The following is a 26,183-nucleotide window of genomic DNA, read 5'->3' as shown; positions in this document are numbered from 1 at the left end:
TGACAGGAAAGTGATGGACAGATGTTAGGACTTGACATTGTGTCACTTCATCGCTGCCTCTTGATATGATAATAGAAGGCTAGTTGCATTTCATTAAATGCTTTAGAAAAGGCAGCAAAGTTGGTTCAGGAGCTACTATTTTCTCTAAGCAACAGCAGCTTCCTGCATTCCTACATTTAAGTCCATGTAAAGAAAATTAGGGACAACAAGGTGGGCTTTTTTACTTTGAGTGAAAAAAGGACTGTTCCTTCTTTTATTTCCATGTTGCTGCTATCCAGAATTTTATCTTCACACTGATGGAAATAGCTAGGCTTTCTAACCAGGAAGTGAGTTATATTTTCTGATGCTAAACCTTGGTTTATTCTCAGCTAAATACTGACCATGACTTCTTTCATCTGTAGTTGCACAGCAGTAGAGCCATTAAGTTAGCAGTTTTGCAACAGTAAGAAGGGGTTATGAGATTGCGTGTGCAAACATCAACAGTTGTAAAAATAAATCCTAGTATGCATAAAGCTAAGTGTAAACACTAAATACAGAAGAAGTAGATAAAAATTGACAATTTTATCTTTTTGACATCTTGACATATATAGCTAAGTAGTGACAGGAAAGCCTAGTCACAAATTAGATTTACTGAGACATTTTTATCTGTCAGTATAAGTATGAATTTTTTGGTCTTGGGATCTATATAAAAGTTATCACCAATGCCAGAGCTCTGAACCTGGTGTGAATTTGAATCAGGAGAAAACACAGATAACTTTACTGTGGAACTAATTACAGAAGGCACCTTTCATTCTAGAGTTCATTTGATGCTGAGAAGATCTGTCTCAGATGTCCCTTGAAGATACAGAGATAGGACAGGTGTTTCTTTTTCCCTGGTACATACTATCTTCTTCCTTTCACTGATAAGGAAAAAAATCACTGTAAAAAAGAAATCTATGCTGTAGTATCACAATAACTGTCTACATTAACACATCTTAAAAGTTATGGAAGAAAAGGGAATTTTCATAAAGAAAAAAAAAAGCCCTCATAAAAGATGTTGTGTATCCAAGTGTTATTTTGTCATGCAAAGAGTCAAGAAATAATTTATGCAGAGAAATTGTTGAAGGAAATATTTGATTACATCAGTGAAAGAACATAAAGCCCCAGTTCTAGCAAGGGAGTTGTGTTTCTAGGTTTCCTTCAAATGAAGTCTAGATGAACATATCTGCACAAATACATAGATGTGCATGTCTAGTTTTTTGTTTATGTGGAATGTAGTTCTAGCTTTCTGCTTTTGCCCTTTCACCATCTGTTGTTTTTTTTATGGATACAAAGAAAAGCTTTTGTACATCTTGATAAATATTAAAAAGCAGTTATTAAAGTGTGAGATTGGTAGGCCTTAGGAACACAGGTCATGGAGGGGAAAGAAAGCTAGGCATGGCTGGGAGCTAATGAGTAGGTTGAAAGAAATGTGTTATTTGTGTCCCACTTTAAAGACCACCTAGTTTGGTTGAGTTCAGTTGTGTCTTGTGACTTTTGGCTGCTTGAGCTTGAGAATTTACTACTAAGGTAGAGATAGGATAGGCTGCACTGAATGTGGAATAAAATGTCAAACCATTGGGGACAATGTTTTACAAAATTGGGTTGTAAGGAATAGCGTGTATCAGCTTGGACTGACAAAAGATGCTGTTAGTAATAGATGACCAAAAAGACATCAGAGGAGCTTCTTACTTTAAAAGAGCTAGACAGAAAGAATTGTGGCTTTCCAGCAGTCTGTGAGAACCTGGCACAGACTACTGCCTTCACATCACAAATCACCACAGAAACTAAAAGGGTAAAGAGACAGAATTAAATACTTGCTGAGAGGAGACTAAGTACCTGGAAAACACAATATGAAATTTGCCAAAGATACATATGGTGCCTAAAAGATTTTGTAGAGACACATATAGCTTCTCCTTCATAATAAGTTGGTATAATTAGGGAAGTTTTATAAATGTAGCTCTGTAGGGTGCAATGATACTGCATTAGAACCTGAAGAGAAATCATGTGGAAGGAGACATGTCATTTAATGTTGGGGTAGGGAGACATCTTGTTGATATCTTTAGAAAGATATTTTGTACTCTGTGCCACTGCTATATCATAATTGGAGAATTTTCTGGTATTTAAAATAATTTTAAAATCTTCAGTTTCTGAAAGTTATTATATGAAAACTTCTGAAAGAGGTGTTCTTCTTCCTGTATATGTCACTAAATGACATTAACAAATGACATATAGCAAAAGGTAGGGATAAAAGAATAGTTTAATATTCTGTCTCAGTTTATCCTGTTTTACATATGTCATATGTAAGAAAATTCACTGTGGGAGAAAGGTGTAAAGTCTTAGTCACCATGGAAGCAAAATTTCAAAGAGCTTATATTCATGTTAGGGAGACAGAGTTGCTAATCTGGAAGAATGCTGAAAGCACTGTGACAGTCTATCACAAATATTTCAATATATTTTGAAACTCTAGTAATGGCAAGCTATGATACCTGCTTTTTATAAAAAGTAAAATTGTTGTTGCAAATAATCAAGCCAATTTTATCTTGTTTTTCACTGCAGCAGCAAGCAAGTCTTTAGAACAAATTTTGAAGGAGGAAATGATAAGATATAATTAACTGTTAAGTATATGACAAAAGGGTAAAGAAAAACAACAAAATGCAACATGATTTTAGTAAATATCAGACTACATTAATAGCATTTTATTTACAGCTGCTTTCTAGACAACACAAGAGTGGTAGGAAGGCATTCATCTGCATTTCTGTACACTGCAAATCATTTATCCAAAGAAGAAAAGTCCTGGTGATTTTAGAGAAGGAACTCAGTCATGTTACTTCACTGCCACCAGAGGAACTGTGTCATTTTGGCCTGCTCCCCCATAGTGTTGTGATTGATGAGCTCCGTCAGGCTGTGGAAATTTTTTACATAATTAACACAATTATGTAGACCTTTGTCCTGACTATAGCACTGGTAGGACTTGATATTTTCACTACTAAGTAAATTTTTCAAAATTTCAAAATTAGGAACTGAACTGACCTTAGGTTTTCATTCATCGTGATGAAGGTTGCATTAATTAGATTTTCACATGCTTTCTAGCATGATTTGTGGAAATATGGTGTCTGTTTAAGTAATCTTACAACAGACCACTGGATTATATGTTAAACTTGTGGTGTTGTCGTGTCTCAAAGCACAAATGAAAAATTGTTTTAAAATGCAGCTGCTTGGTTCAGTCAAGAAAACCTATAGATCAAGTAAGAGATGCAGTTTTTTAGAAAACTGTAACATCCTTTCTGGGGTAAATTTTTACTTCCTTAATTCAGTGATCTCTCTTTTTCACCTTTAATTTTGGAGAATCCTTTTTTCAAATTTTGTCCTGTGCTTTTTCCATCGGGGCATTTCTGGAAGAATTTCAGGGTCATTTTGCTGAGGTGCTACTTTTGCCCTGCATGCACCTGGGAGCAGAAGCAGGATTCTCTTCCAGTAGCAGCTAATGCCCTTGCTTCCCTAAGGGCTCATGCAGATTTATTCCTTATCTCTCTTTGAGGTGTCTCCAGCACTTGAAGCTGCTAGCATTGTGATACTCTTTCTGTGTAATATGTTGTTTGTCCTTAGCTGAGTTGAAATCTCAGTTTATGCACTTATTAAAGTACAACCCAGAATCGGTTTAAATTTTTAGTGATAAATATAAAGCTAAAATAAAGGAGGAAAAAAAAAAAACTTGCTTGAGTTGCACAGGAGTTGATGTACTCTGGTCTATCCTTAGAGCTAGTGAAGAGTTACACAGAAAATTTTTAATACTAAACAAAGATACTATTAGAGATAGGACATTGTAAAAGGAGTAAGATTGAGATGCCAAGAAATTCAGACAACTTGGCAAAAGTAAAGCATAGTGCTTATTGTGACAATCAAGTACAGGACTGAGAAATGTAAAATTAATAATTGATAGTTTTTTTCTAGTTGTTTGAATAGTGTCTGAATCTATTAAATCAATGCATTTTTCTCTGTAATTTAATAAATAGATATTTCTGACTTTGAAACTGTGGTTAGGCAACCATAGAAAACTGTGGGAATGAGGGAGATAATATTAATATATCTTTTTCTTAATTCCCAGGCTTAGACAGGTTTTCTACTTTGACTTCTGAATTTAAAATGATGTGTGGGTTTAGTTCATAACATCCATATGAACATAGCCAGGAAATCTGGAGGCAGAATGTCAGAGAAGGAAAGACAATCTTTTCTGGTATTTCCACATATCCCTACTTTATTAATGTTCTAAATACTAAAATATAAATATTTTTAAATATATTTTATGTATAATATGATAATATACAGTATAAATATATAAAGATATCAATATACAACATCTGTGGGTTAGAAACACAGGCTTGTATACAATCAGTGCAGCAGAGATCAACTATTACACAGATAACAAGAACAAAAGGAAATATATTTGACAGTATTATAGCAATGTGTGCCCTAACCCTAGACCTTGGCCAATTTTGTTATATTTAAAGTTTATGTTGCCTAGAAATTTTAGACTTAAAATGTATTTTATTTTGTGTTTATTCAAAGCAGAAGCTTTTTTTTTTTTTTTTTTTTTGGTTACAAAACAATATTGTGTGGAGGCCTATTGCATACTAGGTTTTCCATGTTTTATGTAACCAGGCTGTCAGAAATATGTCACATGATTTTAGGAAAGTATCTGTCAATAAAAATTCAATCCCTAAAAAAAATAAAAAAAAAAAACCAAAACAGCTAAAGCAACCTCCCGGGATGAGAAATACAGAACAGTTTACCAATCTAAATCAGAAGAGGATTAGAAATTCCACAGCGAAAAAGAACAATAAATGAAGTTTCTAATCCTGGAATTTTGGACATAATCTCCTAGGTCAGTCTTCAGGCAAACAACACATGAAGTTAAATTGCTTCTTTTATACTGCAAAAATACATATTTAATATTCACTTATGCATTACTTGAGCTTATTATTTGAAGAAAAGTTGCGAGAATACCAATTTCTGTTTCATTCCCTAGGTTACATCTGCATCTTGGAAAACCTCTTTTATTTCTTAGCAGTCATGTGTTGCACATTCTATTTAGGCTGAGTGGTACAGGTTAGGTGAAAAACTGGAAATTTTAAAATATTATCAAAATAAATAAAAACATTAAAGAACTTTAATACCTTTTTATCATTGAGGTCAAATATTAGTGTGCTTGAAATATTTGAGACCTGGTAAAATACATTGAACATCAAAAGGTGAAAATGGAGTGTGATTGATTTGCCCTGAAAAATTATTCATTTAACTTTTGCCTTAGCGTTTGAGAAAATACAATGCATGGGTGAATATGTACTGAAAATTAAGCAATTACATGTAGTTGCAATTGCTATCTTGGCTAAAAATATGAACATCTTTGCAATATTTTTGTCTCTCTGACATGTTTGCTCTCTTCTGGTGCTCTGGGGCATGTTTGGTGCTGCACTGTTCAGGTGCTTTGCCAGATGACTGAGGCCTGAGTTACCTGCCACCTTGCTGCCAGCATACATAGAAAAGGAGATAAAGAATTGGAATTAGACTAATATGGAACAGCAGATAGCTGAAGTGCAGCATTTCCTAACTTTTGAATGCAGTTTCTTCTTTTTCCCTCCTATTTTCTGTTTTTAGTTTGGGTGTTTTTGTTTGTTGTTATTCTTTGTTTATAAAACTATTTTCATAATTGAAATCCTTTCTGAATGAGAAGCCATAAGAAGACTACAATTGTCTTTTCAGATTTTGCAAGACTAAAAGAAAATATTGTAAATGGAAATTAACCATTTTGTCTATTCCTTCTTCTTTTCCCTTTGTTTCCTGTTCTGTCTCCCAAAAATAGAGCAAGGCCAATGTAACATTTGGTTGCAAAGCTTATGAAATCACTTTGCTGTGTGAGCATTTTTGATCGTACTAAAATGGACAAAAGGAGGAGTAAACTGGGGAAAAGGAAGCCAGCAGATTTCAGCTTTTGAAGATGTGAGCAGTATGTGCACAAGCCATGTTAGATCTTGAGGGGACTAAATAGGGTGTTCAGAACTGGTGTTATATTCACTCTGCATTGGGAAGAATAAAAATGGAAAGTCTGTCTCCAGTGTGTGTGTAGGTTAAGATGTACTGAGGCAGCTGCTGTGTTAATGGTGAAAGTGTGGTGTAGTGCTCTGGTTTTTTGGAGAGACAGTCACTGAGACTGGCAGAAGGGGGAGCTTTTGGAGTTTAATGTATTTTGATCATTAGTCTCAGCTCACTGACAGCCGTGCTTCCGGGCTTTTGCAAATCCAGCATAAGGAGGATAGAAGAACATCTTTAAATATAAATGTGAGGTTATAACAGCAAGATCCTCAGGGAAGCATTATTGCAAGTTCTGCTGCAGCACAGTGCCTCAGTGCATGTGTGTGTGTTTGCAGTATGAGTATAACTCCAGTTTTCTTCCTATTTTCACTTCCATTCATGTCTCTTCTTCCCCTTGATAATTAAGCAAATTCAAACCTAACAACATTTTTATGATTTTGCTGCTTCTTAAGGATTTTTTTCTCACATTGTAGCTCTTTGAAAGGCCAGTCTTTTGAGCATATCAAAGATCTATAAGGTGAATTAATTGAGTAAGGGTTTGCTTGTATTTCTCTGTGGACAATACTGGACACTCTTTTACCCATATTTTTTTCATATAGGAAGACAGTATGAATGGAAACCAACTGGAACATGTGAATTTTCATTCAGTAGTGAATAGATTACATATTCTACAGAGGGGGCTTTCAGGAACAGTGGTGTTCAATTCTTGATCATAGGGATTGGATAAGTACCTGTTATGTCATAGTGGAGGAGACAAAATCAGTAGTGCTTCATCTTCATGGGAATAGGGGAAAGAGGCAAGTCATATAAAGGTGGAGAACAAGAAACTTCAACACTGGGCCAGATAATTCTGCATGAGTCACAGTAGAAAAATTATAGCAAAATATACACAGAAGGCCAGAACACATGATACTTCCAGACTTAATCACATGTTCCCATTCTTTTAGTTGATTTAATTGTGTAATCCTTTGCAACAGAATAAAAGTCTTTTTATCCTTCACTGGGGTTTAATAAGTTATTGTAATCTCCTAAAAATTATCTTCCGAGTTTATAGTCATCTTACTTGCTGAAGATCTTTGACAGGGTCCTCAGAATACTTATTTGATCTAAAACTGAAGTTCTTGTCTAAGTCTAAATTTAGTATGCTTCCCACGCCTTGCGAAAATAATTAGGGGAAAGGTAAGAATTGGGTTCAAGAACTTCATGACCTGGGATTTCTAGGAATAAATGTTTAAAACATGAACAGTGGTAATTTAACCTCTTCAGGGAAAAAAGAGATCTCAGAGACCTTGCTTTTAATTTTTACTGTTTTCATGGCAGGTAAAGGCAGTCAAGAGCAATTTTTTGCTATTTCATTTAAACCCATAGCAGAAATCAGCTGATCATCTAATAATTATCAAATTATTCACCATTTAATTATTCCAGATTATTTGCAAACATTTTCACCTCCAGAAGGTATAACTTCATGTAATTACCTCATGAATGATTAAGGTGTCTGAGGCCAAAAGCTGTTGCTGCTGCGTTTTATTTATAAACTAACAATGTACAATTGTAGTTCAAAATCTTAAACTACAATTGACTGAACTACTTGTTTACAATCTTGAACTACTAGTTGACTGAAATTTAGCCTGAAATCAGTTTAAATCAAATTGTTGATTCTTCTAGCTTAAGAAGCACTTCCTAATATAATTAAATAATTTTTACTATCCTATTTATTCCAAGACTACGTGCTCAGGTGGACAAAATTATATAACTTCTCTTACTGTCATCTGAATTAATTAAATTCGTTAATGACTTTTTTTACACATATACTTATTTTCTGGTTTATTTTTCTGGTTTATTTTTCTTATTTTTCTGTTTTACATATACTTATTTTCTGTTGTTTGAATAATAAAGTTTTTAGAAAATATTTAAAAACTACTATGAAAATTTAACTCCAAATGAATAGCAATTAAGATGCTGAGCAATGTATTTGAACTTGAGCAAGACAGTTAAACGCTATAAAGATTAGCAAATGACTGGGTGAATTAAGAGGGGGAAGCTTCATATCCTGTTTTGTAATTTACAGATATTTTAGCTGCTAATTAGGCCAAAGCAAAAGGAAGGGGTGATTCTGGTTCTGCATAAGCACAAGAAGACTCTCTAAACATGACAAGATTATTTAAATGTTGAAATGTACGGCGGGGGGGGGGAAAGTAAATCTATGAACTGACATTCAGTAGTCATGGATGACAGGCTACTATATAACATAGCATGCAGAAATGTGCAATTTTCTTATATAATTCTTTCTGGGTGTGAGCAAAGTGATCCTCTGTGGCCAGCAAGAAGGATGCCTTGAACTAATAAATTATTTTAAAGAATTAACAGCTGAACTCTGATAGAGGGATATGCTGACTATGCAGTTTTGTTGGCATTGCTTTTTAGATGGTGTGGCTAAAGAATAGAGGTAAACTAGCTGGCAAAGGTAACAAAATTTATGTCTTGTACAAGTTTATCTCATAGCTTATCTCATGTTTTATTCCCTTGGATGTATTGTATTTTGTCTAATATAGGGCTAGCAAACTTGGACTAATAATCAGGTAATTATCAGATTGTTAGATGTGGATAAGAAAATCTTAGAAACAACTTCCAACATTTTAATGCATTTTTTTATTTTAGAGTGCATTGCCGCATGAAATTAAAATATTACAGAAACTTCTGGCCAAAAATGACTTACAGTATCCTTTTAAAACTGCTTCCAGATGTTTAAAAGAAAAATCTTTTTAGTATGTTCAGAAAGCTTGGGAAATTTTGCATTTTGAATAAAGTCAATGTTCAACCAGAAATCTTGCATGTAAAAACCAGTAGAATTATAATTATCAATTTTATTGTTATTATACTAAATTACACTAAAATGCTTTCTTAAGACAGTTTTGGTTTTCGTTTTTTATTTAAATACTTTTGGCTTTGAATGAGTGGGTGGAAAGACAGGCTATAGAAACTTACCTAGGTACAAGCTGTATTCCCAGCTAGTTTTTATTCAAACATGCAATTAACTTTATTATTCCGTTTGTCTTTTCTCTTTCAGTAGATCTATTTCATCTCTTTTTCCATATCATGTGAATCTAAACATTGGCGTCTTAATACATCTGACATTTTAGAGTTTAATATTCTTACCATGTAGATTTTATTGCAACCTGCATATGTAACTAATTTTTATACTCTATTTCTGGCTAAACTCACAAAGCATTGTCATATCTTAAACTAAGATTTCCTCCTCTTATACATTATATAACATATGCTTTCCTTTCATTTTATGGTTGGATAACAATAGAAAAAACTTTGATCAAGAAATCTGGCCCTATAAGAGGAATAAGTATCTTCTTGCTCTTTATAAACTTTACTTCTCTGAATTGCTGCTTGTGACACTGCACATTAGTTTGGAGCACTCCACCACTCTGGAGCTGTATATGATACAATTTTACACAGAATAGTTATGAGAGTTTTTTGTTACTATTCTTTTACTGAGAGCTTTTCCAAAGAAACACAGCAAAAGTTCTCAAAACTATGACAATTTTATGTTTCAAGAAACAAAGGCTCATGGCAGAAGTTGACAGGATAGACTCCGTACTAATTTTGTGTGACATCTTTGGAAGAACTTGTTTCATCTCTTGCTAATATCTTGATTTTCCCTTCAGAACAATTGTATAGGAAATTGATGCTATAATTACTCATGGTTTTTGTTCCTACTTCACAGTGGAGCTGGCACATATAATATATACATATATTTTTAAAAAAAATTTCTTGATCCTAATTAATCAGGCTTCAGATCACTTAAGATCTTATGTAGAAATATTTTCTATCAAAGACTTACTATCAGATAAATTTTTAAGAATATCTAATATTTTTTACTTCTAATGATTCAGATTTTCAATGCACATAATAATGTCTAAATACTTGCGTCCTGCACATAACTACAAATTTTTATTGCTCTCTCATCACTCTGGCAGGCCGAACTCTGCTGGAAAAGCTCTTCAGCCAGCAGGAAAATGCACCACAAGAAGAAGCAGAAAAATTCTGTTCTCGCATTATTGCAATGGGTCTTTTGCTTCCATTCACTGACTGCTTCAGAGAGCCATGTAACCAGAGTGCCAAGCAAAGCACACCCACATTTGATGTAAGTACTGAAAAACTCATCTTTTGCCTCTTTGGTGAAGCAGGACATGGTTTCCTAATAGTTTTTCCCTCCTGAAAGAATTTGGTTTGTCATTTTAATGAAAATTGCCCTTAGGAAAGTGACCAGCTGTTTTTCTCTGCTAAGGTATGTACACTTTTGTATCCACATGAGCATGTTCTTCTATAACTTGATTTCATAAATTTAAAGTCATTATCTTAGCCTGTTCTTCATCTTCAGTTTTCATGGTTGTTTTCTTTGAATCAAGGCACTCTGACTACCAAGATTTCCATCAATAGCTGCTTCACCTAAAAAAATATAAGTCAAAGGAAAAACATAAAACAGCATGTCACAAAATTTTACAGAACACAAACTAGATGCCTATACTAAGTTGTTGGGTTTTTTGTTGTTGTTGGTTTTTTTCCCCCTGAAAATACTTTTGATACAAAATAATACAGGGGTTTATGCAAATATGCTGACATTCCAGCTACAGTGTTATCTGTACCTGTGGGCTATCTGGCCGGGTGGTTGCCTACTGTTACAAACCTGGGTGTAGACATAACCTTACATCCTTTTTCTTTCTCTTGGATAATGAATTCAACATTAGGATCTTCTAGTAACTTATGGTGCTTTGTACTGCTTTATGTGGCTAAAGATGATTAGGGTTTTTCTCTCTACCAATTAGCTTCAAAATAGTATACAAATATTAACTATATCAGCAAGACATTAAGTAGATAGGATCATCCCTACTCTACACATTAAGCTGAAGTTTGGTTACAGACACTCAAAAAAGGATTGGTATAGATATGAGAGAACATAATTACTTCTTAACTCTTTAAATCTTTCTCATCTTTCCTGAAGAATAGTTTAACACAACTGGAAAAGGGAAAACTGCAAGAATATTTTTTCTCCAATGAATTCTTATACAAGCTTTCCTAAATAACCCAGTTGATCTACAAAGTTCTCAAACAATATTATATGTTTATATTTTGACTTTGGTGTTACTGTTTGTTTTTCTTTAAGATGCAACACTTAAAACATTTTTTTTCAGTGGTTTATGAAATTAATTGAAAAATGCAGTTTAAATATGAAACTGGGGTTACTCAGGCAACTTAAAATCACACAGCATTTGAAAGTGCTTATGGTAAAATATGCTGATAAAAGTTACTGGAAAAGACAAGCTTCTTATTTTTCAGGTTGTTTAAAAGAGTCAGGTAGTATTTTCCACTTCTCTGCTGTTACCATATATTCAGCAATCCCCTTTAGATTATTGAATACAATATTTTTAAAAAGCTTCCTTTGCATTCTAAATAGATGTTTTATCAAATTCAAAGTTTGCAAAGAAATGGAAAATACTCTTTTTTTAAATTGATATACCATGCTTTTTCTGAGTAAGATATTTTGGTTATCTTTTGTTTAACACATTGAAAAGGAGGTACATAGTAGTAGCCTAGTGCCACATCACCCATCTGTCAAGGTCAAAAATTTAAGATGTTGCTGGATTAGCAGTGATCTTAATTTGGCTCTATTAGTAAGCCACAGATATCACAGCTTCTGTGACTATTTTTCTGTATAAATCCCCTAAATAGATTACACTCCTGGTAAAGCAATAACAGAAGTAGTGTATGGCTCTGTTATGTAACCAGTAGCTCATCATACTTCAAAGGAGCATACAGCTCTCTTGAACACCAGACCTCATAATTGAATTCCACGTGGTTCAGAGCTGAGAGCTGCTGATGCTGAGTTTTGGCATATGTTTCTACTCCAGCCTTGGTGACCAAGGACAGTACAGGAACACCTATCAGTTTATGCATTACACGTTCTCCAAAACAAAAATATCTAGAACTTGCATTATAAATTGTCATGGCTGAAAACTTGAAAACTGTGCATCTCCTTGTTTCTTAGAGTAAATCTAAAGTATTTTACAGAAATAAATGCTAATTGTTGTGTTTAACATAACAATTAAACATTTTAAACATTAAATATTTTTAAATTAGCTTGAAAAACATTATGGTGATGCTGAATATTACTTTTAAAAGGATATGTAAGGTTGGTTAGTCGTGTCTTCTCTTGCATTTCCCTCCATGTTTGTACTTTGGGGTTTTTTTCCTATTCACATTTTTCTTTGTTTGTATTTTTAAAATTCATTAGAGCAAAACTTTAATGTTAATCTAACAGTTTATTTTAAAGACATAAGAATCAGGACTTAATTAAGGACTAGCCTTAATACCTGAATTTCACCTATCTAGAATTAAGAGGTACATCTTCTCTGACCTTACTCCAAAATAAGGAGCAGAGCCAGACCCATATTCTTAGTTCATCTCTGAGTTCATCAGACCCCTAGTTCAATTTTGGAGTTCCTCCAATTTGGCTGATGTTCTTTTCACTTAGCTGAAACTGCCATCAGCAAAGCTCCTGTAGCCCTGTCCTGGTCCCCTGCCACCTTGTTGGCCTTCCTTCCTTCTTCACAAAGGTGCTTGCCTGCTCCTTAGTGTTACTTCTTGGCTATCTTGATTTTCATCTTAGTCTGGTGCTTGTAAAGTCTCTTAGATCACTCTTTCAGAAACTTTTTTTTCAGAATTTCCAACACTTTTTCCACTGAAACCAGTCTTTGAATCCTGTTCTCCTTTTGTGACTTATCCCTTGTATTTCTGAACTTTAAAGTACTATTTTTTTAATTGATTAAAATCCATTATTCTCTTTTTACTTAAGTGTGGTGCCACAGACTATTTTTTGAAGATGTTAGGTTACAGTTTATAAAAACAATTCAGTAAGTTTTGTTCACTCTATGATCTATTGCTCATGGCTTGAGATGAATATAAACAGATTATTTAAAAGTCCTATTCTCTCACTCTGATCCCCTTTTCTGGATGGCCTCTAGTGAATTTAATTTAACATGGCTAATGCTAAAATCTCTTTAAATGTTTGCGATTATACATTTTGATTATATTCTTATTTTCTTTATTATTCATTCCTGCTGGTCACCTCTACGTCTCCCTGTCTTAGAAATGTTTGTCCAAATCTTTTGTCTGTTTTTCCAGTAATGCAAGAGATCTGGTTTGCTTTTTTCTCCCAAGATATTCCAGGCTTCACTATAGGCCATTAAAAAATAGTTCATGCCCTCTTTTTGATTTCTTTTTGGATCCTATTTCTTTCTCTTCCCCTTTGTCTGGCTGAAATTAAGCAGCACATTAAAAAGAAAGACAACTTTCACAGCTCTTAGTTTCTTGGGCTAGTTTTATAATGGCTCCTAGAATCCAGTTTCATTTAACTTCTTGGCACTTGTGTCTCTAGTGTACATTACGGTTTGTGGATGTGATGCTTACTCCTTTTTTCATATATGGCAAACATGATGGATCAACAAATGCCAAATTGGAGCACAAATCTTCAGAGAATTAACAGCTGTCACCACATTTATGCTGAGGATAGTGTCCAGTTCCCAAAGGCTTATATATTACTCAGGTCTTTGGATAGATTTTAATGATGATCGGACATGACATGTTCATGAAGTATCTCTGAACTTTTTATCAAATTACCCCAAAGGACAGAAATTTTAGAACTGTTTTAAGAACTTATGAGAAAACTCGCATGTTCAGCCTTGGCCTGTTTTATCAATTATTTCTTTTGAAACAGCTGATGGCAGTTGCCCAGAATAAAAGATTAGGCTGAAAAAGATAAGTTGAACAAAGCTTTAAAAGTAACATAAATAGACAAGGGTTGTTGGTTTTAAGATTTGGCTACTGAGAAGCAGTGGAAGCTTTTGTTATAGCTCTTCCTACCTACTCTTACAGTGTAAAGAACATCTTAAATGTTCAGTGGCAGGTTCTCTGTCTAGACATATGTTGCCTTGCTGTTAGTTTCCCATTTGCAAGGGGGGCTGCTAATTATTGCTTCATTTATGTCATGACAACTTACTCATCAGGCTATCTTTCATGCTTCTCCTAATATTTTATAAAATAAAAACAGAGTTTAACTAAGAAATAAAGTTGAGCAAGTAAATAGGCAACTTAGATTAGTAAAAGCGTACAGAATAGCTATTGCCTTTTAAATTTTTCCCTTTGTAGCAGTTGTGAGTTATTCAAGAGGATTTCTAAAGATTCAAATTAAAATTAAAGATCAAATTAAATCAAAATCAAAGATCCAAATTAAAGTATCTTCTGAGTGAATGATATGCGAGACATTCATGCCTTGTTAAAAAGTCTTCCATTCATAAACCATAGAATTATAGAATTGTTAGGGTTGGTGAAGACCTCTAAAATCATCAAGTCCAACTTTTAGCCCAGCACCACCATGTCCACCATTAAAAGCATATTCCCGAGTGCCACACCCACATTCCTTTTGAACACTTCCAGGTATGGCAATCCCACCACTTCCCTGGGCAGCCTGTTCAATGCCTAACTACCCTTTCAATTAAGAAATCTTGCCTTATACCCAATCTAAACCTCCCCTGGTGCAGCTTGAGCCCGTTGTCTTCTCACTCGTCACTGTGAGAGCTACCTGCCTTCCTACATGTATTGCAGCTGTAGTCTTAAGCTTTTTAGCACGGTACCTCATTATATTATCTTAGTAGAGTAAAATAATCCTGAAATTGACATGTCTAAAGGGTGCGTCTTTGGCAAGAATGTAGCAACAGGCAAGATTTTCCTTCCTGTTGGAGGATCACAGTTTTTAATAAGTAGAGATCTCATCTGCTTAGGTCCTCTCTTAAAAATCACCAAAGGTATAAGATAACTATCTTCAGCAAGCCATCAGTATTGTGTATAAACTATAAATATTTGCATTAGAATTAAAAATATTCATAACAAAGAAGAAGCTGGCATTTTCCTATCAATATGAGGCAACTTTCTTTAACATCTCAGTGCTAAGAAATACTGACAGTACTTGCTGTTTGAACTTTATCCAGAAGTTGCAATTAACACGCAGTGTGGATGTGTAGTCCGTAATTATGACTTCCTGTTTCAGATTTTCCAGTTCACGCTGTATAGACTTAAGTTACAGGCAGTTTTTTCTTTCATAGCAAGTTCCTACGTTTCTTCTGACAAGATTCTCAAGTAACTTTGTGTTGTTTCTGAGCATTAGGTTTAAAACGCCTAAATTCTGAATGAAAAATTTTGTGATAGGGTCTTTCTTTTATAATTTTGTAAGTGCTTTTGAGAAGAAAGCCAAGCATACCTTAATATTCATACTGAATTCCTTGTTTGAAGAACTTAATCTCTATTTCACACTGAAAGGTCCAGTAACGACTGTTTTTCAAGTGGCACTAAAAAAATATCTTATTTCATCTTTCTTTGTTTATGATTTGATTTTGACTTAGCTATATCTTTAAATCTCTTTTCAGTGCTTCTATTTAATACTCTTACTGTGTTGAGTACAGCTGTTAATGCCTTCTTGATTAAGTTTCAGCACATTCTATAATGAAAGGGCTAAATAAAGTCTTCTGGATGATATCTTTTTTTTTTCTGTGTTATGATGTGATTTTATACAGTCATGTTTGACAGTTTGGGATAGGCACTTCCCCTTGTGCCATTTGCAGTTATGATGCCTGGGAAAAAGGAACATTATTTCAGAAACAGATGACTAGGCTGTCATCTGTTTCTGAAATAATGCTTCCCCAAGGAAGCAGAGAGACAGCATGAATGGCAAATGCTGCAAAAAATGGCTGTTTTCCTATTATCTCCTGGCCACCTGTGGTGATGCAAATGCTTTCGAAGGAAATAAAGATGCTGCTTTCTTTCTGCTGAGTAGGAGCAGATGGTGGGACTTTGCAAGCCAGAAGGAAGAGAAATTAGTGACATGAAGGCTTGACTTAATTTTAACTTATTTGCCCTGCTGATATCAGTCTAAAAATTAATAGACAAACAGATTTCAAATAGACTATTTTCTCAGAAGACAGAGATCCAAGATACTAGTGATCAGTTTGCAAAGAACTTTCCCAAGTACTGACATCAGCTGGGAGAACTCTAATTCCAAACTGCAGCACATAGCTGCCAACGATGCATGCAGCTTTATTCAAGTATACTTCAATGCTTGGACATATATGTAAGACTGAATGCAGGCCCATCTCAGAGCAGTACATTGGAGTACTTGATTTTGTCATAGTACATTGGAGTTAATAGTGAATAAGACTGTAAAAGTGAACAAGTGAAAATTGTGGACTAGAGCAGAAAAAACAGATGGTTAATCTGCTGTCTTAATGCTTGTAGTGTAGGTTGCCATAGCAGTTCATTTTGGCCAAATCATAGCACCCATGTCTCCTCTTCCATTGCCAGTCACACTTAGTGATACTTTGTCTTTTGTGGTGAGCAATTCTGAATGTTTTTGAGTGTAGCACAATGCAAACAGTTGATTGATCATTGGGTTGTGTTTTGGTTTGACAAGACAGGAGTCTGTGAAGGAGGGCAAAAGCCTCCTGTGCAATGGAAAAGGTAACCCCCCTCCCTCCGAATTACCAGGATTTTTAAAGTAAAAGGCTCTCAGACAAAGATATGGGAATGGGAGTAACAATTCTTTACTAGGAGAAAACTAGATAACAATTTAAAAAGGCAAATGCAATTGGTACAGACAAAACTAGTGATAAAGTCCACAACCTGAGGATTCGGGGTGTTGGTAGCAGTCCGGTTGAAATGATAGCTGCTCCTCTTGCAGTGGCTGATGAATTGCAGCTGAAGTGGTGATCTTTAGAAGGGTATAGTTTTCTCTGAAGATCTGGTGGCAGTTGGGCCGGTCTTCCTCTGCGCCGGGGCCACCTCCGAGCTCCGCCGCCGCCACCTCACCGCGCTCCAGCCGCTTCTCTCGGGAGTCCTGCCGAAGGAGCTGCTTCTCTGTGAAATCCTGCAAAGAGAGAGCTGCTCTGTCTCCCAAAAGGTACCACTTTATACAATAAAAGAGTGCTTGGCTTCCCCCTCTGGGTGGAGCATCTCACAATGGGATGGTGTTACGTTACGAGCCCTGCATTGAATCAGTCAATGGCCCATTAACAAACCATTACCTCTTTGGAGCAAACTATTGTTCTTGGAAGAGATAACAAACCTGCCCAACCTCCAACAGATGGCAAATAGAATACAAGTTTATCTTACAAACCAGGACAGGTTGAAGTATTGTTCTTATGCTACTTCCCCACTTCCATTCTGAAAAAAAAAAAAAAAAAATTACTGTTGTTAGCTCAGGCCCTGAGGTCTTCTCCTTTTACTCTTTTCTTCTTTCTCTTTCTTTGTTCTGCTTCCTTGTGGTGATGCTACAATATGCACTTTCAACTTAGATGTTTTATGTGTAGGATGTTGCTAGGTTTTCAGGTTTTTTGGGGGTTTTTTTGCAATGAACATTAATAACTTGCTTGTTCTACTGAAGAATTGCCTCAAGAGCCATAAACTGAATGTTAAGTTTACACCACCTGTTTAAATTTTTTAGTATTGTGCATATGATGAAGGTGGTGGTCAGCCTGTCACCTCGAGAGATATTTCTATTTTATGACTTTCTGTAGATTAATTCTCTTTCTTCAGAATGTCAGTCATAAAAAGATGTGTTTTCTCACTTGGAATTGTAAATAAATTGAGGGTTGAATTTGCATATATATTGCCTAGCATATATATTGCAGAGAGTTCTTACAATAGTAAAAATTACATTGTCAGATCGCATAGAGAATTTTCTAAGGAAGCAGTTTGATTTGCGGGATTCAATTTTTTCAGAGTCCAAACTTATGGAAGAACTGTGTCAGTGTAAATGAAAACATGAGAAAGCTTCTTATCTCAGCTTACATTTTCTGGTGAGTCAATGAGAAGACAAACCCTCAGGTCATGTCAGTAGTAGCTGATAATCTGGTGGTCTTGGAATTTGGCCTTCCAAGTGGCTGTTCCAGTCGGATGTGCAGAGAGACTAGATCTTGACCTGTTTTCTTGCAGGATAGCCACTGCTCCTTTTCCCAAGGAAAGTTTACAGTAAACTTTCAACTATTCACTAGGTAAACCTATTCAGTTCTGATAAATGTAGAAGTTACTGGGGAACAGGAAGACCAAGACAACACTGTAACAGAATGAGAATAGATGTAAAAATCTGAAATTTAGTTTTCTGATTTCCTTTCCCAGTGAGAGCTCTAACTGCAGGGCTGTCAGCTTTTTTGCCTCTCCTGGGATATAGTGATGAATCCTGAGTGAAGTTTGATGGGATCAAACATGTTTTTTTCTTTTTGGTTGAGGAGGTTGAAGTCATTTAATGGGAAATAAATGTTTCGTGATTTTTGACAATTTAAATGTTTTTTAATTAATTATTGAGGTGCATTGGTTCCCTGAAAAGAATAAAACCCTTTGACTCAGGTAAAATGCTTATGTACAAATTTAGTTCATGAGGATAAAGTTACAGTGTTATGAAGGACTTGCTGGTTTCCAATCTTGGAAAGCATCTGTGCTCACTAGTGCAGCCAAAGGTAGCGCAAGTCAAGGGCCATGTTTAATCACTGCTCTGGTTCTGTCAGTGGCAAGACAGAGCTTTGTTACTGAACCTGTCCTCAAAAAGTAAACCACTTTCCCCATTCTTAAAAGTATTGATTTCTTTATTTTAAAAGCTGCTTAAAATAAAGCAGTCTCCTGCTGATAAGAGCATTTTGAGGTAGTCTGGCTCTAGTTTCTCAAACTAAAACCTTGCTTCTATAATTAACTCTTTGTATGCAGTGCAGAACATGCAGTTGACTTTCCTTCATTTTAGAGGCTGTATGCTAAAATTATTAAATCTCCTGAATGGAAAAAAAATAATTATTTCCACACACTTGTAACTGACTAAATGCCAAGAAATTATGTAAAAATTTGGACAAGCTCTTTGGAGCTCTAAGCCTGGAAAACACCTCCGAGTTGTGGAGTTTGGTCCCATCTTATCCTAAGTAACATAAAATGGAATTCCTCCATGAGTTTTACTCATTACATCTTAAATGCAGTTATACTTTTTCCTCTCCTCATTCTTCAACTTCTTCCCACTGAAAGAATGTCATCCAGAATGACTTGATGAGTAGGAACCTTCTCATGCCCACTGCTCTGTGTTTACTCCTGGCCCATTTATACTTGCCTGAGAAGATGCCAACACTTCTCCCCTTTTCGGGATAACTTCAAATGTTTATAGTTCTAGTGAAAAAATTTTCAAGTTTACTATTAAAAAAATGTTCTGCAAAATAGAGCCCTATTACATCACAGCTCAATACGGAACCAGCAGGCACTTTAGTACCAATGCGCTCTCATGTAAGAAAGTTTAGAGGTACTGCTAAAGTGCTTCCTCCCTCTACTGCTACCCAATACTAGAGCATTGCACTGCTCTTCTGCCTCACCTTTCCCACCTGACTGTGCTTTGGCATTTTTCCTTGAGAATTTTCTATATGCTTCTGGTAAGATTGTTTTTCCCCCTTGATCTAATACATGCTTTTGCAGCCATTTGGGGAAAAGGTGCATACACCTATTGCTTTGTCAATCCCATCTCCTTTACCTCTCTTAAGCCTTTCTCACAATGGCTGTTTTTGTTCTTTTAACTGGAAGCAGATCAACAGCTGATTAAAAACTAAATGACATTGAGCAGATGGTTGTACTACCTGTATATCTCCAGAAGCAATATAGCTCACATTCAAGGTTGCATATTATATTCCTGTAATGAGGGATATACTAATCTGCAATTCAGTCTGTGGTCCAGGGAACAAAACTGGTCTCTGTGTGAAAAATGTGCGACCCCTTTTCTGAAAGGTCCAGGCCTGCTAGAATGGCTTATGATGTTTGCTGCAGGTCTAACTCATGGCCCTACATGGCAGTTGCTAGGGGCCTTTGTTTGAGCAGCTTCCAACATTCATTTCCATTTTTAAGGATAAGCCAGAAAGAATCTCCAGCTCGAGCAGTGAAGAGAATATTTGATATTTAATTTATTACATAGTTGAAGTGTAATGCTGTGGTATTAGAGAATGAAAAGTTGTAAAAAAAGCATACTCTGTGCATACTCAGAGCTGTCTGGGAAGAGAGTGAGTTAAACTACAGACCTGACTCTGTGATTTGAAATGCTAGCATCTATAAGTGGTAAAATGTATATTGATTAGGTACCATCAGATCCTGCAGGCAGTTTGCCTCGCCCATGTGCAGATGCTCTGCACTTTTAAGAACCAGTGGAAAGTGCTGTGTAAGGATGTGTGGAAACAAGAACTCTTCTTGACATCATGTTTAGTGCACTGGACTCAGGCAGCTTGAAGCTTCCAGCGTCTGCTCAGATACGAGTCTGAATAAATAAGACCGGGATCATTCATTACTATAGAACATGTATGTGATTTTTTTTTTCCCTCAAAAGAGATGCTTTAAAGACTAAATAGTGGAGTTTGAGCAAGATGAAGGGGAAATTCCAGATGTGTCCAAAACTTGATCACGGTAAGCATATTCACTGACTGTATGTACAATGATATTTAGTAAAAATTGCCTCTGAAATGAAAAGATTAAAGGAGAAAAATTTGAAAGTGGAAATCATGGTTCATGGACAATTGCTTTTTAGTTATTAATACCAAAAACAAATCTGATTTTTTTAATTTGGATTATTTTGGTTTTTTGCTTGGGACTTCAGCATCACAGATTTACATATTTCTTTCTTCAAATAGTTCTAAAAATCATGCACATTTATGAAATTATCAGATTTGAAAAATGAGAAATTAACTGACAAGGATCTAAAGACAAAACATAGAGGATTAGGTGTTGGACCATAGCTTCAGTACATAGGAATTAGGATATTCAAACAATTTGTATCTTTTGAAGGGCATGAAAGTAGAGATGGGGTTAATCTTTTCCCTTTTCAAGTGTAATTTATGGACTATCAGCTTGCCATTCAGAACTTCAGACTACCTTTCTGTCATGAGGGCATGAGGGTTTTTCATATTTCAAATAGCATTTATCAACTTGCAAGTAATCTGAAAGTAGTTGTTGTTAAATACCTTGTCTCTATAATTATGCTTTCATTATAGTGCAAGTCCCTTGGAGGCATTTTTGAAAATCCACATTTCCATTTTTAAATTTTCGTTACATGAGTCATTGTATTGTTCTTCTCTGTATTAAATAGAAAACAAAGAAATCCCCCCCAAATGCGATGCAAACAAAAAAAATATTGTCTTTTTTACTCACAAAGCTCCCATGTTGGATTAAGAGTTTTTTATGAAGTTGCATGATGCTTTAATTTATGACTGCTCATATTTTATATGCCATAAATTATATCAGCAAGAACATAGGTACTTTGTATTTTCTTACCTTCATAATATATACCATCTGTACAATAATTCTGAGCTTTTTTTAAATACATCTTGATTCATGTAGACTAATCTTATTTCAATAATCTGTTGTGAAATTATTGTATTATATCCTTAAAGAACTGGCATGGTGAAATGTCATGTCCAGGAGCAGTTTAACTGTTTGTCTTCCTCATTTATGTTATGCCAACATTACCTACAGTCAGTTGTCTTTTGTTTTACTGCCCTATAACCCTACATGTAATCCTATTAAAAGTCATCTGTGCTTAGCCAGTTAACCCTGTGCAGAGCATGTTCTTCCCTGTGTTCCCTGGATGCTAGAGAGGGCAACAAAAACATTGTTCTCGTTTGTCTCAATGACTTTTTTCAAGTTTTATTTTCCCCTTCATTTTTGAGATTTAAATGGTGCAGGAACATGACTAATAGCAAATCCAGGATTTTTCTTCACACAACATGCACAGGTACAAGTCCCTCTCCATCTAACTCAAACAGTACTGGAAACTGGGAAGAAACTCAAATATATGTCCTCTAAAAAACTGGAAATAGACAAAGGGAAAGAATTAAGTGACTCAAAAGACTGCACTAATCAAGCCTTTTCAGATGTTCTAATAGAGTAGCACAAAAATGCTACTCTAAGGGACAGGCTTTTCGAGGATCATGGAGTTCAAGGCTGTGTAAAGAACCTGATGTTATTTTTTATTAAGTTTTTTATCAATTTATTTTTACCTTTATTTAAAGTCAATGTATGTGTCTGGATTTTTGCCATGTTTTTCGTACTGGAAAGGTCTAAAGAGCTTCCTTTCACTCTGACTGAGGCACCCTCTGTAAAACAAAGGTTTTTACATTATTACCAGCATTTGTCTGCTCCATGTAAGTTGCTCCCAATGGAACATTTTTACTCTTACAACAATTTATTTTTAGGCAAGTAGAAACTTAGAATAGTGATTATTCCAAAACAAGCAGCATTTTCTTCTTACTCCTGCATATCTCTTCAAGGTTTATTATCTGTCTATTTTTTTTTTTTTAATAGTCTTAATCTAAAAATGAAATAAGTACCAGCTTTTACATAAGCAGTAGAATGGATGAAGTCTAATGAACATCATCTTTGTAAGAAGGTATTAATGTGATAGGACTGTATTTTTATCCTGTGACTTGATTTTTTTCTAGTTTTGTGCTACAGTATTTGCATCTTTCCAGATAATTTTCCAGGAAATTTAGTTGTCCAATTGCTGTGAATGTTCTCTATAGAATTTACAGTATTCTAAAAGTTTAATTACAAGTTGTGAATGTTGATGCAGACTAGGAGAAGAATATTTACAAGAATAACTACTTGAATTGTGGTCATCTAAAATCTTGCTGTTAGCTTAAAGCAGAAGTCTGCCCTAGTTTTCATCAGAAACTGTGTCCTACTTTTAATCATAGACTCAAACTCAAAGCTGTTGAGCAATAACGATATAATTTTAAGCAAAGGACTGAGAATACCTTTAGCTGTTGGTTTGGTTTTTTTCATTTTACCCCAAAAGAAAATCCACCTTTTTTACCTGCTTTTCAAAAAATATTAAAATGAAAATGATAAAAATAGGGCTGCAAAGAGTGAATATATCAGTTTAATTTCTGCTGAAATAATTGTGTTCATTTTCCTTGCTTGTGTGTTTGGTGTAAAACAATTATGTACAGTGTGGGGAGAAATATTTCCCCCCAAGCCATTCAACTGGCCATATGTAACAAAGTGCAGTCATGATGGACAGAATGTGTGTTATCACTGTAAAAAAAGAAGTGTGAGTTTCTTACTCAAAAAAGTGCTGAACTGTATCTTAACATATTGTTGGGTTGTAGAAAAGGAAAAGGTTAATTTTCTGTTGTTAATGAACAAAACTATTTTAATATAGATTTATCTTAAGTCTTTATCAGACTGAAGAGCATAAAACCAAGTCTGTCTTGATATGGAGGATGTTGAGTTATTTGTACTGGAAACAAAAGCTTAGCTATTTTGACCTTGTCTTTCTATATGAACTTTTCCACTGGTTGTTTTTTTTTGTTTTTTTTTTTAATCACAGCAAGACCAGCTTTATACTTGGGCTGCAGTTAGCCAACCCACACATTCAAGAGATTACATTGAAGGAAGTTTTCCAAGGAGAATTCCATCTGCGTGGCCTCCACCCAAACCTCCAGATGAAGAACAAAGGCTCAAAAGTTCAGAAGAAGGTACAGTTCTTGGATACAGAAAAGATAAATGTATAGTATATAGGAAGCTGCTGTGCTCTAGAATCTGAAATATAAACTTAGTATCTTAGCTACTAACAAACACCTGGTTTTGAGAATCTTGGAGTAGCCTCAGAAATAATGTCAGCTAGTATGAATCTAATAAAAAATATTTGCCAAAAGAGCATTCTTTTTGTTAGCAACCAAGATGTGTACCTGGCATCTGTTAAATAATGGATTTTGCCAGGTGCTGTGATCTTTATTCTTTTCCAGTATACATACCTTCTTAGCTATGAGATATGAGTTCATTTTTCTTAAAAATATGAGCAATTCAGAAGCCAGTCAACTGGTGCTATACTGAAAATTATTAGAGTGGTGTAAGGTATTCCTTTGTAGATTCCGCAGTCCTGTGCTGACAGAAGGGTAGGAAAAATGTATCTGAAAAAATAAAGACTTGTTTACAAAGTCAGTTTACCTTAAAATTTGTGGGGTTATGCTACCAGATGAATTTCCGTAGTCTTCTTCATGCTCTTTAAGAGCTTTGTTGACACTGATAATTAAAACCAAACAAGAAAAAAAACTCCCTTTTAGTTGACAAAAAAATTTAAAAGATGATTTCAAGCCTGTTTTCTGTTAGTGGTGTTGACCCATAAATACCACAGGCTCTTGGAAGCTTTGCTTCCTATTAATTAGTATTCAGCAGCTCTCAAAACTGTAGACTGCATTCATCTCCATGCTGTGCATGGAGAGCCACTGGGTAGTCTCAAATTTTTCATTCCTTTCCATTCCTCCTTTTCATTGCTCAGAATTGAAGAGTTAAGTCATTATTTCAACAGATCTCTTTGTATTACTTGTAGACTTTGGGTGGAGTTAATTTCAGATTTGCTTCTCTTTGGGACTTCTCTGCCACTTCCTCTGGAGCATGACCAAAGTATTTCATGCACAGACACCTTTTACCATGGCAACATTTTACTTTTACTGGTATCACTTATTTCAGTGTTCACAAGCAAAAGTGATGCCAACAAAAATGCAATACTGCTGTATTATTCTGTTTAATGCTATGCTTTTTACCAAAGGAACTCTATTGGAGATCAAGGAAATTTTTCTCCATCCATCTCACTGACACAATTCAGAGAGTGGAACTCTGCAGTGCTGCATTGTTGAGCTAGTTCAGGTTTTAACCAATGATTTCCTGTTTTATGCTGCATTCAATGAAAGTGCTGCCATATGTGGTGGTAGAATTCGCTGCCATCTACTCCTAGAGATGTCTCAGCTGGCAGACTTACCTAATGGATGCATGATCACACTATTTATAAATATACTGTGCATTGGAAAAAACAAAAGGTGCATTTCAAATTAAATTGTTTTGAGGTTTTAACCCAGCAGAGGTTAGTGTAAGTCAACAAGAGTTTTGTTTCTCTAAAATCTAGAAGAATGTTGATAACATAAAATATTTTGAAATTTAAAGATACACTTAGAAGAGTATTTCTATCAAAAGGACAATACTACTAATTTTAAAATGTATTTATTTTGTATGTGATTTGTTTCCATCCTGTGTTTTTCTGTTTATTATACCTACTACTACACAGATATAATGTGTACAGGACTTATCTCTTCCTTTTCTCATCCACAGCCCTCTCAAAAAAACTGCAAAAATATTAAGAAATAAAGTTAGAAACAAAGCCAAAAATTGTGCATTGGGAGTTTTTCTAAATTTAATATAAGTAGTTCTTAAGGTGTATTTATTGAAATTTTGGTGTGATTCTTCAATGTAGGACATGGAGGAAAAGGAAAAGTTATAATTCTTTTGAATACAACTCAGGCAGATGAATAATTTAACTTTCTTTAATTGTTCACATGCCTGCCATTTGAAAGAAGCTGGAGGTGAGTCTTGTGAAACCTGAGGATAAACACTGTCTTCAAAATTTGTGGCTAAGTTATTTTGTGTATTTACGCCTTTGCAGTGTATAGTGGACAAATATTTTTTTAAGGTTTAAATTATGTAATTTTTTTATATATAATTATTGCTGCCTGGATTAAAGAGATATTGACATTAGAAATACCTCATAAACAAAAACATGCATTTTAGACAAAAGCATTGATTGAGAGAGGATGCAGCAGGATGTTTTTATAGAATCTTTGTTTTTATTATATAAATTAGCATTAGAAAAATAGTAGGCCCTCAAGGTTTAAGTCAAGAGACAAAATTCTTCAAGGTTTTAGGTAATCCATCCTAAATTAGCAAAGTAGTTAATAATCTGTTTAGTATAGTTTGTATTTAATAGTGTTGCTGTATGCTCTGTATCATGTGAAGCATTGCTGAATGTGTGAAAAGGGCTGTTGTAGTGGTTGGGAATTTTTGGGGCAGTGTGTTTGGTCAGGTTGATTATTGTTGTTTGGGGATTTTTTAGGTTGGTTATTTATTTAAAAACAGACATTTGGAAATACCTAATATGAATTTGGTCCTTTTTAGGA

General features: G+C 34.9%; 1 protein-coding gene across 2 annotated transcripts in view; it reads left to right on the top strand.

Moving 5' to 3' along the window:
* Nucleotides 1-26,183, top strand: part of FMN2 (formin 2) — a 162,496-nt gene that overhangs the window by 10,012 nt on the left and 126,301 nt on the right. For both annotated transcript variants that reach the window (XM_077782126.2, XM_085576737.1), the window contains exons 3-4: nt 10,101-10,267; nt 23,564-23,711. In XM_077782126.2, the coding sequence (XP_077638252.2) occupies nt 10,101-10,267; nt 23,564-23,711 (315 nt within the window). The remainder of the gene's footprint in view (nt 1-10,100; nt 10,268-23,563; nt 23,712-26,183) is intronic.

Source organism: Lonchura striata, chromosome 3 (assembly GCF_050655825.1).
Source record: "Lonchura striata isolate lonStrDom1 chromosome 3, ASM5065582v1, whole genome shotgun sequence".
NCBI lineage: Eukaryota > Metazoa > Chordata > Aves > Passeriformes > Estrildidae > Lonchura > Lonchura striata.
The sequence above is the reverse complement of the archived record's forward strand: the minus strand, read 5'-3'. Positions and strand labels throughout refer to the sequence as shown.